Consider the following 15,579-nt stretch of genomic DNA (forward strand, 5'->3'; position numbering starts at 1 on the left):
ATATCTATGTCTGTGCTATCAGTGTTGAATAGAAGCTGAAACTGTAAGTTGTCACGCCTTTTTCTGAATCGATCTATGAACTTCTGTGCCTTTGTTGTCTCCTGTAAACACTTCTGACATGGCACAGTAACGCCTGATTGCACTTATTTCTTGACACAGCTGTGGTTTCTGCCTGATAGACTAAAAACCTTCCAAAGCTTAATTTGCCTTATTTTTCCCAATACCTAGCGAATAGTGGGTGTTTAATAATATTTACTGACTAGATGAGTGAATACTGAAGTATCTCTTTGTTTTTCAGATTTAGCATGTAGATTGCTGGGGCAATCAATGGATGAGAGTGGACTACCACAGCTGACCAGTTACGATTGTGAAGTTAACGCTCCCATACAAGGCAGCAGAAACCTACTGCAGGGTGAAGAGTTACTCAGAGCTTTGGATCAAGTTAACTGAGCTTTTTCATAATCTCATTCCTTTTTTTGGACACTGGTGGCTCATTACCTAAAGCAGTCTATTTATATTTTCTATATCTAATTTTAGAAGCCTGGCTACAATACTGCACAAACTCTCTTAGTTCAATTTTGATCCCCTTTTTACTTAATTTACGTTTATGCTCTTTTTTAGTATGTTCTTTAATGCCAGATCACAGCACATTTTCACAGTTCTTTGGTATTTAAACCATTGCATTGCAGTAGCATCATTTTTAAAATGCACCTTTTTATTTATTTATTTTGGGCTGGGGAGTTTGTCCCTTATCGAATTATTTTTAATAAAATGCCAATATAATTTTTTAAGGAGGCAGTAACGTTTCATCATGATCGGTTTGAAAAATTTTTACTCAGTTTTTTCACATTTTACATAAACAATAATGATTTGCCGGCAGTACATGGTAGCCACAATTGCACAATATATTTTCTTAAAAAATACCAGCAGTTACTCATGCAATATATTCTGCATTTATAAAACTAGTTTTTAAGAAGAACTTTTTTTTGGCCTATGAAATTGTTAAACCTGGAACATGACATTGTTAATCATATAATAGTGATTCTTAAATGCTTGTATGGTTTATTATTTAAATGGGTAAAGCCATTTACATGATATAGAAAGATACGCATATATCTGGAAGGTATGTGGCATTTATTTGGATAAAATTCTCAATTCAGAGAAATGATCTTGATGTTTCCGTAGTCAATTTGCCAGCTCAAAAGAAAACAATACCCTCTCTGTAGTTGTGGAAGTTTATGCTAATATTGTGTAATTGATATTAAACCTAAATGTCCTGCCCACCCTGTTGGTATAAAGATATTTTGAGCAGATTGTGGACAAGAAAAAAAATCATGTTTCATTAGCAAAATTGCCTAGTATGTTAATTTGCTCAAAATTTGATGTTTGGTTTATGCACTTTGTCGCTATTAACATTCTTCTGTTTTCATGTAGATTTCAATAATTGAGTAATTTTAGAGGTATTATTTTAGAGATATATAGTTGTCACAGTAAACATCTTGTTTTTCTATGTGCATTGTACAAATTTTTCATTCCTTTTGCTCTTTGTGGTTGGATCTAACACTAACTGTATTGTTTTGTTACATCAAATAAACATCTTCTGTGGACCAGGCCCCCCTTGATCAGCTTTTATGTTAAAATAATATTTACTTCAACACCTCTAACTCTTAAAATTATGTACCAACAATTTAAGTATTTTATGAAAATTACATTGGCATCACTTATGCCTACATTTATCTTATTGCTATCACTGTAATGTATACTGTGCCCCTAAATGTCATGTTAAATAACAACAAACCATAGCGTTTCACTATAAAGAGTATGCTTTTAGAAAAAAAACTTGTCATTTATAAATTTATGAACCTATGAAAGTAAAACAAAATTTTAATGTTTTAATATTAATGGTATGAGTGAAGCAAATCCTGAACATTATAGTCACATAATGTTGTCACGGCTAGAAGTTCCTCTAAAGATTTCTAACCTATTCCCTTTCACAGATGATGAAATTTAGACCACGAATGATAAGCGATTTGTCAGAGCCCTAAAGGTAATAAATGGCAGACCAAAGATTTAAACTCGGGTCTTCTGACTCTGATAGGAAACTGAGAACAAACCTTGCTTTGTTTTCATTTTAATGATACTGTATATTTAAATTTTTTAAAATAGCTTTATTTGTTTTCTCCTTTTTTTAACAAGATGAAATAACTATATTTCTTTTCTGATTATAAAAGTAATACATTCTCATTTTTTTAAAAAAATGCACAGAAAGATATAAAAAAGAAACAGGGAAATTGCTGTGAATCCCTGCACCTAGAGGTGACAGCAAGTTATTTTTATGGACAAATTGCATAGGTAGTGCCAGAGTCTTAGGTCCTGTAGCCTGAGGATACAGGAACAAAATAACCTGGACAAAATGAACTAGGCCACAAATCTTAGGTGGCTGTTTTTATCTTAGAATGAAGAAGATTTGGGAACAAAAGTTTACAATACTAAGACTCAAGCCAAGATTTTGGGGGCACATGTATACTTCACTGTAAATACTATGATCCAAACTGCTTCTGTATTTAAATACAGAAGATACGTAGTACTAGAGGTGGTATTTTAGGAGAAAGTATTTGCTTAATATTCCCAGGTCAAAATATCAAAAATTCTGCTTAAGTTGAAAACTAGAAGTTTATGTCTAGTTTTGAAATACTATTAGTAAGTGGTCAGATTATGTGATGACCAGGAGTCTGGGAAAATTATCTGTGAGAGCAATGATTTAGAAGAGAAAGCCACTTTAAGGGCAGTAGAGCTGGAAGAAAACAAGTACCCACCTCTGGGTCATTCAGAAAACAAACCCCTTGGAGTGCTTGAAGCTGTCTGAAATAGCAGAACCAGCCCTCCTTCCCAGCACTGTGCCCTCTCTCTGACACCGTCTTTATAGACTTCTGTGTAATGCCTTTATCAAGAAGTACAACTCTACCCTAGCAAGCACAATTCTATAAAACCTCTCTTCCCCTTAATATTCCTCTCCCCTCCTTATGCATGCCTATACTTTCCCCTTCTCTGGTGGTGCTGTGAATGAATGACCACAGTATTATTTTCACACTTGAAGAAAGTATGGCAAAAGAGTTTAGTTTATTTTGTTCATTTGTTCTATGCCTCACTATTAACCTTGGAACTAGAAATAGTTCCCCAGAGACCCTACCACCACTGGGTTCAATGGCTCATAGTTTAGGAGTTAAAATGAATCTAATAGCTAAGTACTATATTCTAGACTTTGTGCTAAGCATTTTGCATGTTATCTCAAAATCTTCAAAAACCCAGATGAATTAGTATTTGTATCTCATTTTTGTAGATGAGAAAATAGTCTCCGAGTGGTGGCCTAAGGCGCAGAGCATTTGAGCTGGCTATCTGACTCCACAGCCCGTGGTGCTAATCATCCTGCCGTGCGAGCCAGTCTGGTAGAACATACCCTTTTCCCCATTGTTCACTGTTCAAATAGCAAACATGAGAAAACAGTGTGTAAGGAACTGAGGATGGGTCGCCCTTGAAGGCAGATGAGATCATATAGGAAATAAGTGGAAATTAATAAAAGTGGTGTTTTGAAGTGCTATTTAGTGGGGTTTTAGTTTGAACTAGAGATGCAGGGGCCTGGTTATGGAGACATTAACTCAGGGAAATGAGATAGTGTATGAAAAGCACATTAATAAACTAAAAGGCCGTGCAAATGTATGGTTCTCCCAGAGCTGTTGAACTTAGTAGTATAAGAGGCATGTTTAAGTTTGCATATCCTCACAATTATTGCAAACCTTGATTTCCCTCTACAATCTCTAAAATACAGAAAAGATGAACTTCAAGTTACTGGGTTTGCAGAAACTTAAGCATTCTAAAAGTTCAAATTTCTAATGTAGCAACGGCAAAAACAAGTTGCAAAGAATATGGAATTTTTCCTTTTTTCAACAATAGGGTTTGATTAAATGGAACCTTTGCGAACATGTTGCTAGCTGGAACCAACAAAAGTGTAAAGAAAAAAATCTTTTACTCGAGTGTTTTCTGAAGTCTGCCACTAACCAGTTTGCTTATATTTCATTTCATCCCTTTAAATAGCGCTGAACCTGTTGTCCCAGATCATTTTACAGAGAATTAGTTCAATCTGTAGAATTTGATACGAAATAGTCTCCCTGTAAGATAAAAACTACACCTCACCACACACCCTCCTATGAACGCCTTCTGGAGCTTTGTTGTGTTCACACCTTTCAGAGACTTGGGCATAATTTTTATTCTTACCTGTAGTGGACCGTTTTATCCAAGACGCTGCCCAGACACCCGATCTCCTTGTATTATTTTATTTCCTTTATTCCCTTGTCTTGGCTCCATTCCGGGATGGAGAGGAAAGGCAGGTGCCTGAGAGCGGCAGCGATCAGACCCTCAGCCGAGAAAATGCCCAGGATGCAGAAGGGACCAGGCACCCCTCCTATCCTCAGAGCGGCTGGTGCTACATGATGAGGATGCGAAACCTGAACCTCCCGGAGAAACTTCCCCAGGCCCCGCCCGCCCGCTGCTGGCCCCGCCCCGGTACGTGCTGGGGCGCAGCACCGCAGCGCCGCCCCCGCCCGCGGCCGGGCGGCTAGGGGACTGGGGCGGACGCGGGTCGCTGTGTGCGCTCGGGGCGGCTGCTCGCGCCTCCCGCGTACGTGTGAGGGCGCATGTGGGCGCGTGCTGCCGCCCGGGCGGGGCGCCCGGCCCGCGCTGCCCTTTGTCTCGGCCGCGGCCGGCCTGCTGCCCGCGCGGCCCCTGCCTCGTTTGCTCGGTGGGGCGCGACGAGGGCGTGAGGCTTGGGGTGTTGCTGTGCTTTGTAGAATAGAAGAATAGCGAGGTCTCCTAACAGATTGGACCGTGGGTAACGATGTAGCAGTTTTTAAAAAAGCAGTCGTCTACTGATCGGTCACAAATAGAGTTGTCTATTTAAATCTATTCCTCGGAAGGCACTCAGAGACTGAAGTGAAGCACCCTGAGAGATCCCTGAATGAGTAGCCCGAAACTTTAGCTGCCCCAGGTGTTTTTTGTGTTTTCCTTTGCTTCGTTTTTTGCTTGCCGTGTCTTTTGAATTTGTTGTGTGCCTGCACGTTATCGAGGCTAGCTGTTGAGAATCCTTTGGGAGAAGATAATCTTGTTGGACAGGAGGGAGGTGAGTTTACCGAATAGGGAAAAGCTTGTGGCCTTAAATTTAATCTCTTGTAATTAGTGGGTTCCTGTGGTGACTGTCATACTCCGGTGGCTGCGTCTTACTGGGATGCTGAAAGCTGTGCCTCCGGTGTTTCCAATTCCAGCAGGGTCATCCTGGATAACAGGTATCGGCGGAGACCGGACTAAGACAGACTAGGAAGAAGCACGAGGCCACCCAATTCCGAAAAGATTGGCCACAAAAACCCTATAAATAGTGGAGCATTGTCTCTGACAGCCCTCCTGGATGAGAGGATGGCACAGAAGACGCGGTAGGGCTCGGCTCCGCTGTACACAGGGTCGCTGGGAGTCACTGATCAATGGCACCACCACCAACGAATTAGTATGTTATGATTGGGCAGTTTGTTGTAAAGTAGAAAGACAGGTTTGTTTAGAATAATCTCGCCTCTGTGTATCCACAGCTGAGTGCATTTTACATTTTATTTTAAATTGTTGCTTCAGGAAAATTCATTGTTCATGGTTTTTCGAAAGAATTTCCTGGAAAGTAAGGGTCCATTTTTAAAAAGTGGTTGAGGTGTTTTAAATACTTTTTACTAAGAGAAACTGATCTGTAGCCTCAATCATTGTGTGTGTTTGTATTTAACATTTAAGGAGAGTGCTACAACTCTTTTGGTCCTATGGATATAATAATTATAAACTGGTGATTCTCCAGAGAAGAGAACAGGCGGTGGGGGTAAGAGGGGGGCCGTAATGTTTATCAAAAAGAGTACTGCATTTTAAAAAGTTGAGAAACATCATACATAGCTTGACAAGTAGATTAGACTCTTCTCAAATCTATTTTCTAGAGATCTTTGAAATAGTAAAACATTAAGAAAGACTATTTTATGTAGAGATCCTTTCCAAATATTTTTGGATAATACTATTTGCTCTTTGAAATGGATCTCTTTTTTTAATGGTTTTACACACAACTGCTGTGGCAAATTATTTAACAGGAGCACTGAACAATTCAAGCTGTGGGGTAAGCGTCATAAACTGTTGCCGGACTCCCCAGTCTGCTGATAGAATATTTAAAACAAAACCCAACCAAACTGAGCTACTCACACGGCAAATCAGAGAGGGGCCAGCACGGCCTGGATGGGTACTGTGCCTCTTCCTGGGTGATTTTATCTGCAAATATGTGCCACCCGGTGAACTTCCATGTCACTTCACCTATAGCTTGCTTCTTCTCATTTTTTACCTTCCATGATCATTTATGCATGTCTTATCTCCCCTACAAAACTCAGTTCCTTCAGAGCACGGTTCCCACCTGGTTCATCTTTGATTCTTCCTAAAACTTTCAACTCTGTTTGCACAAGGACAACTCTTAGGATTAAAGCTGGGAGAGGATCTTGTACAACATGGGACCAGGGAAGAATTAGGATCAGAGGAACGGAATGAGGGAAACAGGACCATTTTCTAGCTCTTCCAGTGAAATCTGTTCATTCAGTGAACAACTACTGAGGGTTGAGTGAGTCCAAGATGTTTGCTATGGTCTGAATGTTTGTGTTCCCCCCAAAATCATATGTTGAAACCTAACCTCCAAGATGATAGTATTAGGAGATGGGTCCTTTGGGAGGTGAATAGGTCATGAGGGTTGAGTCCTCATGACTGGGATTTGTGCCTTTTTTTTTGCTGAGGAAGAGTCACTCTGAGCTGGCATCTGTTGCCAATCTTCCTCCTTTTTTTTTTTTTTTTTTTTTTTGGTGAGGAAGACTAGCCCAGAGCTAACATCTGTTGCCAGTTGTCCTCTTTTAGCTTGAGGAAGATTATCGTTGAGCTAACATCTGTGCCAGTCTTCCTCTATTTTATATGTGGGTTGCTGCCACAGCATGGCTGTCGAGTGGTGTAGGTCTACACCCAGGATCCAAACCCATGAACTTGGTCCACCCAAGTGGAGCATGCCAAACTTAACCACTATGCCCCAGGGCCAGCCCTTCGTGCCCTTATAAAGAGGTTCCAGAGAGCTCAGTTGTCCCTTTGGCCATGTGACAATACAACAAGAAGTCTGCAGTCTAGAACCAGACTGTCACTAGAACCCAACCATACTATCACTCTCATCTTGGATTTACAGACTGTGAAGAATAAATATGTGTTGTTTATAAGCTACCCAGTTTATGGTATTTTGTTAAAGCAGCTTGAATGGACTAAGACAATGTTATTCTAAGACCTGTGGGTGATATAAATGTGCTGGAATGTTTACTTGTCGTTGAGCGTGTGGTTGATTCCCATTCTGTGAGATACTCACACATTCAACTGTAATTGTGCAAACACAATTGAAGGCTAAATACAATTTTTATTGGCCATTTAGGATGTTCTAAGTCACCATTACCTTTCCTTTTCATGAGTTATGTCTAGCTTGAAAATCTGTATCCACGCTAGACTGCTCCCCACAAGCACCTTAAATTTGACCTCTCAAAAACTAACTCCTCACGCGTCCTCCACATGGCTTCTCCTCCTCCATCCCCTGCTCGGTGAATGGCACCACTCAGTCTCCAAAACCAGAGGTCTGGAGGTCACTTGTCACACCCTTATCCACCATGTCCAGTCTGACTTAGTCTTTTCTTCCCTTAAATTTTCATTACGGAAAATTTTGAACCTGTGCAAGAATAAAGAGAATAATATAATGATGCCCAAGTGTCTTTGCAGTTTGGGGGCCTCAGGAAGTAGAGTGAGATGGAGATGGCAGGTCATTTGTTAGGGAGTGCTTTAAGGACCAACACACATGGAAGCGAAAGAGCAGAAGTGGGCAGGGGGAGAAATCAAGCCAAGATGCAGTCCCAGCAGAGGCCTTCAGCAGCCACATGGGGAGCTCTGGTCGTGAGATAGACCTTGAGAGTTGTCCCCAGTTACAGGGAGGGCGGGGACCTTTACACCCCTACCCTGGTCAGGCATTGGATGTGGGCTACCCCCAGAAAAAGTTGTGACCTTTATAGGGGTAGTTTGTTTCAGCCAAGACGGTCCTCACAGAGGACTGACAGCTGAGGACCATCAGCTGCTGCTCTCCCAGCAGCCGGAAGGATGTCTCATGCCTGAGATATCCAGTGTCTCAGCACAGCATCAACCACAGGAGCAGCATGAGCAGCTGTCGCTCGTGGCTTTTTCATACCTTTACCCACCCCTCCCCCACTCCATTATTTTGAAGCAAATTCCAGACGTATGATTTCGTTTGTAAATAATTCACTATGTAGCTCTAAAAATTATATTCTTTGTCTTGACATAACCACAATACTATTATCACACCTAAAAACTTAATGCTTTAGTATCATCAAAGTAGTGACCCAAAGTCTTGGTTTTTGTGTCTAGATCTTCAGTTCCCCGCTTCCCGACATGTCCACTGCGCCTGCCGCATCAATTCTCACCTGCCTTTCCTCCTCTCACCCTCTCATCTGCCCAATCCCAGCCTTGCTGCGCTCGTGCCAAAGTGACCTTTCTACAACAAAGCTATGACTGATTTCCATATTTAAAATTCCCTCATTGGGATAGTACAATGAATGTAAACAATAATTGCCCTTGGGAGGTGGCGTGCCAGAAGACTCTTACCTCCTACATAATACACTTCTGTATCTTTATAGTATTTTATAGGGATTATGATTACTTTTGTTAACAAAGAAAAACTTTTAAAAATTAGCAGCTATTGATTGTCTTCAGACAAGAGTTCAAATGCTTTTATATTTGGTGTTCAGTCCAAAACTGAGGGGTTTGACATTTTTACATATATAAACTGACGGAAACAGCAGACCTCTGGGCCAGAGAACAGGCTATTTATTATTCACAGAGCATATTAACGCTGCTTCCTCATGCCCCATTTCTCCGTGGACTGCACAATGAGAGCCAAATGTTCACTGTATGTGCAGCAGGGTTCGTACCACAGGGGAGGAGCCCCCACGTTGTGACAGTTGGAGCTTATGTATAGTGGCTGGTTCATCTGCCCCTCCTCCCCACAGAACATTGCTCTGGGAAGGAAGGAGGGGGGAGGTCTTCATCTTTCCTTTACCAGCCTGGAATGTCAGCCAGTGGTTCCAGGCGAGATAAGTCCTAAACCTCCTTAGAGTTTTCTGTCTTTAGGACTGATATTCGGGCGTCCTCTCCGAAGATCTAGACCGTGCTGGAACACTGAGAAATCCAGGGAGAAGATTTCCCAGCGCAAAGCACGGGATCTGCTGCCTATTTTTCCATATTCTGCAACTTCTGTCCCTTGCATCCGTGTTCCGGTGAAGTAACCTCCTAACTTGCTCTCTTTATGCCACTTTATGCCTCTGCACTTGCTTTTTTCTGTGTCTGCAGCACTCTTCCTGGCTCATCTTCCTCTCCTTAGTTCTTTCCTCACTTTTCACAACTCAGTTCTGGTTGAGGAAGCTTATCCTCCCAGGGACTGGGTTAGGATTTTCTCCTCGGTGTTCTCAGGTTGCATTGTGCTTACTCTTCCATAGTATTTATCACACTAAAGGTAAAATGATCTACTCAGGGTGAGTTCCACATTCGATGGTGAGCAACTTGAGGACAGGAGTTACGCCTTTAAATGCATCCCCAGGAAAATGGCAGCAAGTCTATGGACTTTCTCCACAGTGAAACAACTATAAAAACAACACCAGGCAAAAATTTTTTAAATAACCATTTAAAGCTTTTTGAAATTGTCTGAAGGGAATTAGCAGATAAAGAAACATTTATTCAAGAAAATCTACTGAATCTTGGTAAGAACAGCAAGAGTCAGTGGCTCTTGAGCCATGATCCACTGGCTCCCTCACCCTGCTCAGTACGATGAAACCTCCACTCCATGGGCATGGCCAAGAAGATGGAGTGCCTCTACCCCCAGATGCCAGGCTGCCAGCATTTCTCATCCTCCTTAGCTTCACGCTGCAAAGGCTAATTCCAAGGAAGTATGGCCTGGAGATTGGGAGCTCCTTTCTTTCTTTCAGACATTCTTCATGGGAGAGAGGCTCTACCCCAGGTGTGGCAGATCAAGAGTGCTGGGACCCCAATCACCCTCACCCCAGCTCCCACGTCAGATGGGAGTTCCCTGGCAGGAGAGGCAGTCTGAGAAGAAAAAAGCTACTGCTCCCTCCCAGAGCCCGGCTCCTATAGCAGTAGTATCGCTCTGAGATGGGACCACTGTCCCCATCCCAGCTCCAGAGCGGTGGCTCAGAGCTTTTTCTCACGGGGGGAGAAAGTCCATTAGAACAGAGAACTCTGAAGCTGTCCCCAGAGGAACTGACTTTATTTGCATGAGTGTGAGAAAATTCTAATCTAAAGGTGCTTTTGAAAACAATGGATATTTTGGTGGTAAGTAATTAAGAGGAGGCTGGTAGCTCCGTGACAGCAAGAAGCTAAACTGAAGGCCAGCTAGTTACCAGCCAGAGCCAGGGAAAGAGATAACTAAGAGGCCTCTTGGGATGAGAACGAACCTCAAGACTGGACTCAAAGACTACCTCTGCAAAGGATCCTAGACTGTGGAGCCACGCATGCCCCAGGACGTCGTCAAAAACTATAAAGCAATTAGCCAGCGATTAGTGGAGCCTAATAGCTGGGCGTGATACCAAAGGAGCCAGACAGTTTAACAGAGAGGTCAGGGAAAGAGAGAACCAAAGAGAGCCCCACTACAACCACTGTCATCCCAGGGGGACGGGTGCCTAGCCTCCAAGGAGCTCCGTAACAGGCTGCACATTCTGGGGGAAGTCGACTTCACTAAAATAGTCCAGCCAGGTCACTAAACAAACAAACAAGTAAACAACAAAAGCAACGAGCCCCAGGGGAGCAATCAGTGTCCAATATTGCTGCAATAAATTATCTAAAATGTCCACTTTTCAACAAAAAAATTATGAGATATGAAAATTAACAGGAAAGTTTGATCCATAAACAGGCAAAAAGCAGGCAACAGAAATTACATATCAGACCATCCAGCTGGCCAACTAAACAGACCTAAAGACTTAAAGCCGCCATTAAAAATGTTAGTGAACCAAAGGAAACCACGCTTAAAGATGTGAAAAACTCTATGGTGGCCTTGGCTGATCAAATACAGAATATAAACAGATAGAAATTATTAATAAGGAGCCAGATAGAAATTCTAGAGTTGAAAAGTAAAGTAACTGAAATGAAAAAGTCACTAGACTTTTCATTGAGCATCTACTGTGTACCAAGCACCTTTAGGTGCCAGTGGTCTAGGAGTGAACAGACACACACTCATGCTCCTTCGTTTATACCTTAACACAGCGTAGGAGGTCTTGGCCAGGGAAATGAAATAAGAGGAGAAAATAAATAAAAGGAATAAGGATTATAAAGGAAAAAGCAAACTATCATTATTCATAGCTGCTGATATCAGCTACATAGAAAACCTAAAAGAGGGGCCGGCCCAGTGGCACAGTGGTTAAGTTCGCACATTCTGCTTCGGTGGCCCGGGGTTTGCTGGTTCAGATCCCAGGTGCGGACATGGCACCGCTTGGCCAGCCATGCTGTGGCTGGCGTCCCACATATAAAGTAGAGGAAGGTGGGCATGGATGTTAGCTCAGGGCCAGTCTTCCTCAGCAAAAAGAGGAGCATTGGCAGCAGATGTTAGCTCAGGACTAATCTTCCTCAAAAAAAAAGAAAAACCCCTAAAAGAATCTATAGACGAACAATTATAAGTAACGCGAGTTTAACAAGGGGACTGGATATTAGATCAATATAAAATTCAACTGCAGTTTTATTTATTGGAATCAAGCAAGTAGAAAATGTAAGGGACTAAAAGATACCAAATACAATAGCCACAGAAAAACATAAGGTATGTAGCAATAAATCCAACAAAAGATGTGAAAAGTTCATGAAGAAAAATTATAAAACTTTACTAACAATGCTAAAGATTACTTAAATGTTTATGGGATAGGGACACTGAATATGATAAAGATGTTATTCCTTCCCAAATTGACTTACAGATTTAATGCAATTCAATCAAAATCTCACTGGCACTAGTAGAGAAATTGAATTTAAAATTTACATGAAAAAGCAAAAGCCCAAGAATAGTCAAGATACTCCTGAAGAAGAAGACACGATCCTTAGATAAGATTTTTCTTTCTTCCTAGATTAGAGATGTTTTTAAATCTCCTTCTTAGACAAGATGTTTTAAAAAGCTGTAGTAGAGGATTGTATTAGTCTAGGGACATCTAAATTGACCTTTGGAAGGAAAGAATAACCCCAGAAACAGAAGGAAGCTGGAATGGGTACTGGAAGCTTCCTCCTGTCCTAGGTTTAACGATTTCACTTTTGGACTGAGGGGAGGTTAGGGGGTTCCAGGGAGGGACCAGGGTGGCCCAAATGGTGGGGCTGAGGGTAATCAGGAGGCCCAGGGCAGTGACTATATACTAACAGTAATGACATTATCTTGGTATGTTAGCAACAGGGACAGAACCATACAGTTGTATATTAGCTTCAGTTAGTCCTGCACACTTGATACGTGACAGTGACTTTTTAGATCATTGGGAAAAGGATGGACTATTCAATCACAGATGCTGTAAAATTATACATATGGAAAACACATATGTATGCATACATATATATGGTTACACCTATGGAAAAAAGTTAAATGGGATCCTCAACTCATACCATAATGAAAATCATTTTTAGATGGATTACAGTGGGTTAAAAGTAAAGAGCAGTATTTTGAGAGTTTCGGAATAAAATTGTAGCAGCGATGTTGGCAGTGATGTTGGCACACAGACTGGGTACCTCTTCCACAGATTGTAGTTGTTGGGAAAAGGTGCCCAGTTAGGGACTACATTTCCCAGGTCTCTTTGCACTTGTATGGGGCCATGTGACTGAGTTCTGGCCAATAGAATATGGACTAAAATAGTGTACACCGGTGATTCTCAAATTATCTGTGGTAATGGACTATTTCTCCCCAGTCTATTGTGGACCAATAGTTTTGTAAACTACAATAAATATAAATTACCAGAAAATTGAAATTTAAAAGCTCATACCAAACCCATTTTTTAAAATTATTAGATTTAACAACATAAAATTACTTTATCAAAATGCTACTAATAGTTTGCAAACACTTATTCTCAGTTTCTGTACTTTTGTGTGATGGAGAGGTGAAAAAGAGTTTGCATACAAGCAGAAGTCAGGGGGCAAAATAAAATATTTATGGCCAAAAGATTAAAAAATTGAGCACAGTAAAAATAAGAATTTATGTACATCAAAAATCACCATAAAGATAGCAAATGAGAACAAGTCACGAACTGGAAATAGATATTTGTAATACATATAACGCACATTCAGAACATATAAAGTGATCCTACAAATCAGTATGAAAAAGGCAAACAACTCAAAAACGTACAAATATATAAACAGGAATTTCACAGTAGAGGAACTAAGAATACAAAATTAGAATTTGAGAAGGTACACAATCACATTAGTAATCAGAGAAATGCATATTAAGAACACAACTAGATACTAAGTTTCTGAGATAATGTGGCTGAATTGGGAACTTTCATACACTGATAGTGAAGCGTAAATCAGTTCAACCACTCTAGAGAACAATTTGGTATTATCTTGCAATGTTTTACATTTGCACCCATTATCATCCAACAATTCCACTCATAGGCATATGTACTCTAGACTACTGCAACACATAAGTAGAACTGCCAAATTTAGCCAACAAAAATAAAAGATGCCCAGTTAAACTGTATTTAAGATAAACAATTAAAATTTTTTTAATTGATCTGAAACTTAAATTTAATTTTGCCTTATGTATTTTTTCCAGTAATCCTACAAATAACAGGAGGCATGTACCAAAGTGTTCATAGTAGCCTTGTTTACAACAGCAAAATCTGGAACCCACCTAAATTTGCATTGAGAAAATAATAGATAAACTGTATATTCACACAATGGAATACTAGGCAGCAGTGAAAATAAACGAACTACAGCTATGAGTAAGAAAAGTGAATCTTAGAACCATTAACTTTAAAAAGCAATTCAAAGAATATATATCAGAAATGGCATTTTATAACTATCTTCATAAAACTCAAAACCGACCACAACTAAACAATATAGTCTAGCGATCCACACACACGTGATAAAATATTTACAAGAGAATGAGAAACAAAGTAAGGTAGTTGTTACTAAGGTAGTGGTAGAGGCAGGGGAATAGGTTAGAGGAGGAATTCACAGATTGATAGGACGGTGTTGGTAATGTTCTAGTTCCTACACAGATATTCATTTTACCGCCATGCTTCTTACTCACATGTTACCTAAGTTTCCTTGTATATATAAAATATTACACAAGATTAAAAAAAATTGATCAACGATCAGGAAAGTTAAGTGAGTAGAATCTCCATCTACAGACGGAAAGCCCAATGCTTTTCTACTAAATTAGGATCTCTCGCCTAAAGAATAAAAATAGCATGCCCCGCAATCAGAGAAATCGTGAAAAGCACAAAATACTACTCCATAGCTAGCTCCTGGGAGACACCAGGCGATGGAGTGTACACAGAAGGCCAATTCATCCCATATTTATATATACAAAGTATATACTTGCTAAGTACGGTGCTAGATTGTAGCGTAGGGGTGTGCGGGCGCTGCTGGGCAGATGTTCACAAGAGCTCGTCAAGAGTGGCTACAGAAGACTGCTAGCGCTACAGCTAGAGAGCCGAACATGAGGCACCATATCACGTGGGTATAGACTAAAAGCGAATGAGTCCAGTCCACTTGTAGTAAATCCCCTTTTTTAGATTCTCCTTCTCCGTGGGGGTGGGATGAGGCTGGGAACTGTTCCTCCCTAGCTATAAAAGTTGACCTCTGTCACTCCACGATCACTTAAAGGAGAGCGATAGTAAGGATAAACCCATAAGCTAGCCTAATGTAGACCTAAAATCCTTCTTGGGCTCACAAGACACCTGAGACGTAAACCTCTTCAACGAAATTAAAAGTGCTGATCTTAATCCTCTAAGTAAAGAAGAGAACCGCTAAAGCAGCACGGCTCCACGCACGCGCAGGAAGCATCACGCAGAGCGCGCGGCCCCGGCTGGAGGCGGAGCGGAAGAGGCCGGATAACACGTCACCGAGCGCGTTGCGTCACGCCGCAGGGGGCGGGGCGTCGGGGCTGGTTTCCTCGGCGACGCCGCTGCTGGTCCTGAAGCCGTGTGCGGGCTCGCGGGCATGGGCGCTCCTCCGGGCCTGCAGGCCGACTGCGAGGCGCTGCTCAGCCGCTTCCAGGAGACGGACAGCGTGCGCTTCGAGGACTTCACGGAGCTCTGGAGGAGCATGAAGTTCGCGACCATCTTCTGGTGGGTGTTCTCGTCTGCTCCCCGCCCCTCTCCCGCTCAGAGGCGGCGTGGGAAGTTGCTTCCTTCCCGTCGGCGTCGCCGCCCCGGGGAGGGGCTGAGAAAAGCGCTGGGCTCTGGC

The 15,579-nt window shown here is 41.6% G+C and overlaps 2 protein-coding genes and 1 long non-coding RNA gene across 3 annotated transcripts in view; 2 read left to right on the forward strand and 1 right to left on the reverse strand.

The window, feature by feature from the left end:
* Positions 1-1,612, forward strand: part of HIF1A (hypoxia inducible factor 1 subunit alpha) — a 43,496-nt gene extending 41,884 nt beyond the window's left edge. The window contains exon 15 of the mRNA XM_023627857.2: positions 299-1,612. Within this exon, the coding sequence (XP_023483625.1) occupies positions 299-450 (152 nt within the window). The 3' untranslated portion in view covers positions 451-1,612. The remainder of the gene's footprint in view (positions 1-298) is intronic.
* LOC138920643 (uncharacterized) overlaps positions 1-4,666 on the reverse strand; it is a 28,493-nt gene extending 23,827 nt beyond the window's left edge. The window contains exon 1 of the long non-coding RNA XR_011432161.1: positions 4,273-4,666. This is a non-coding gene — a long non-coding RNA (uncharacterized lncRNA). The remainder of the gene's footprint in view (positions 1-4,272) is intronic.
* A 10,550-nt stretch (positions 4,667-15,216) lies between these two features.
* The window catches only part of SNAPC1 (small nuclear RNA activating complex polypeptide 1), a 32,339-nt gene continuing 31,976 nt past the window's right edge, over positions 15,217-15,579 (forward strand). The window contains exon 1 of the mRNA XM_005605222.4: positions 15,217-15,461. Within this exon, the coding sequence (XP_005605279.1) occupies positions 15,334-15,461 (128 nt within the window). The 5' untranslated portion in view covers positions 15,217-15,333. The remainder of the gene's footprint in view (positions 15,462-15,579) is intronic.

The sequence above is a fragment of the Equus caballus genome, chromosome 24 (assembly GCF_041296265.1).
Source record: "Equus caballus isolate H_3958 breed thoroughbred chromosome 24, TB-T2T, whole genome shotgun sequence".
Taxonomy (NCBI): Eukaryota; Metazoa; Chordata; class Mammalia; order Perissodactyla; family Equidae; genus Equus; species Equus caballus.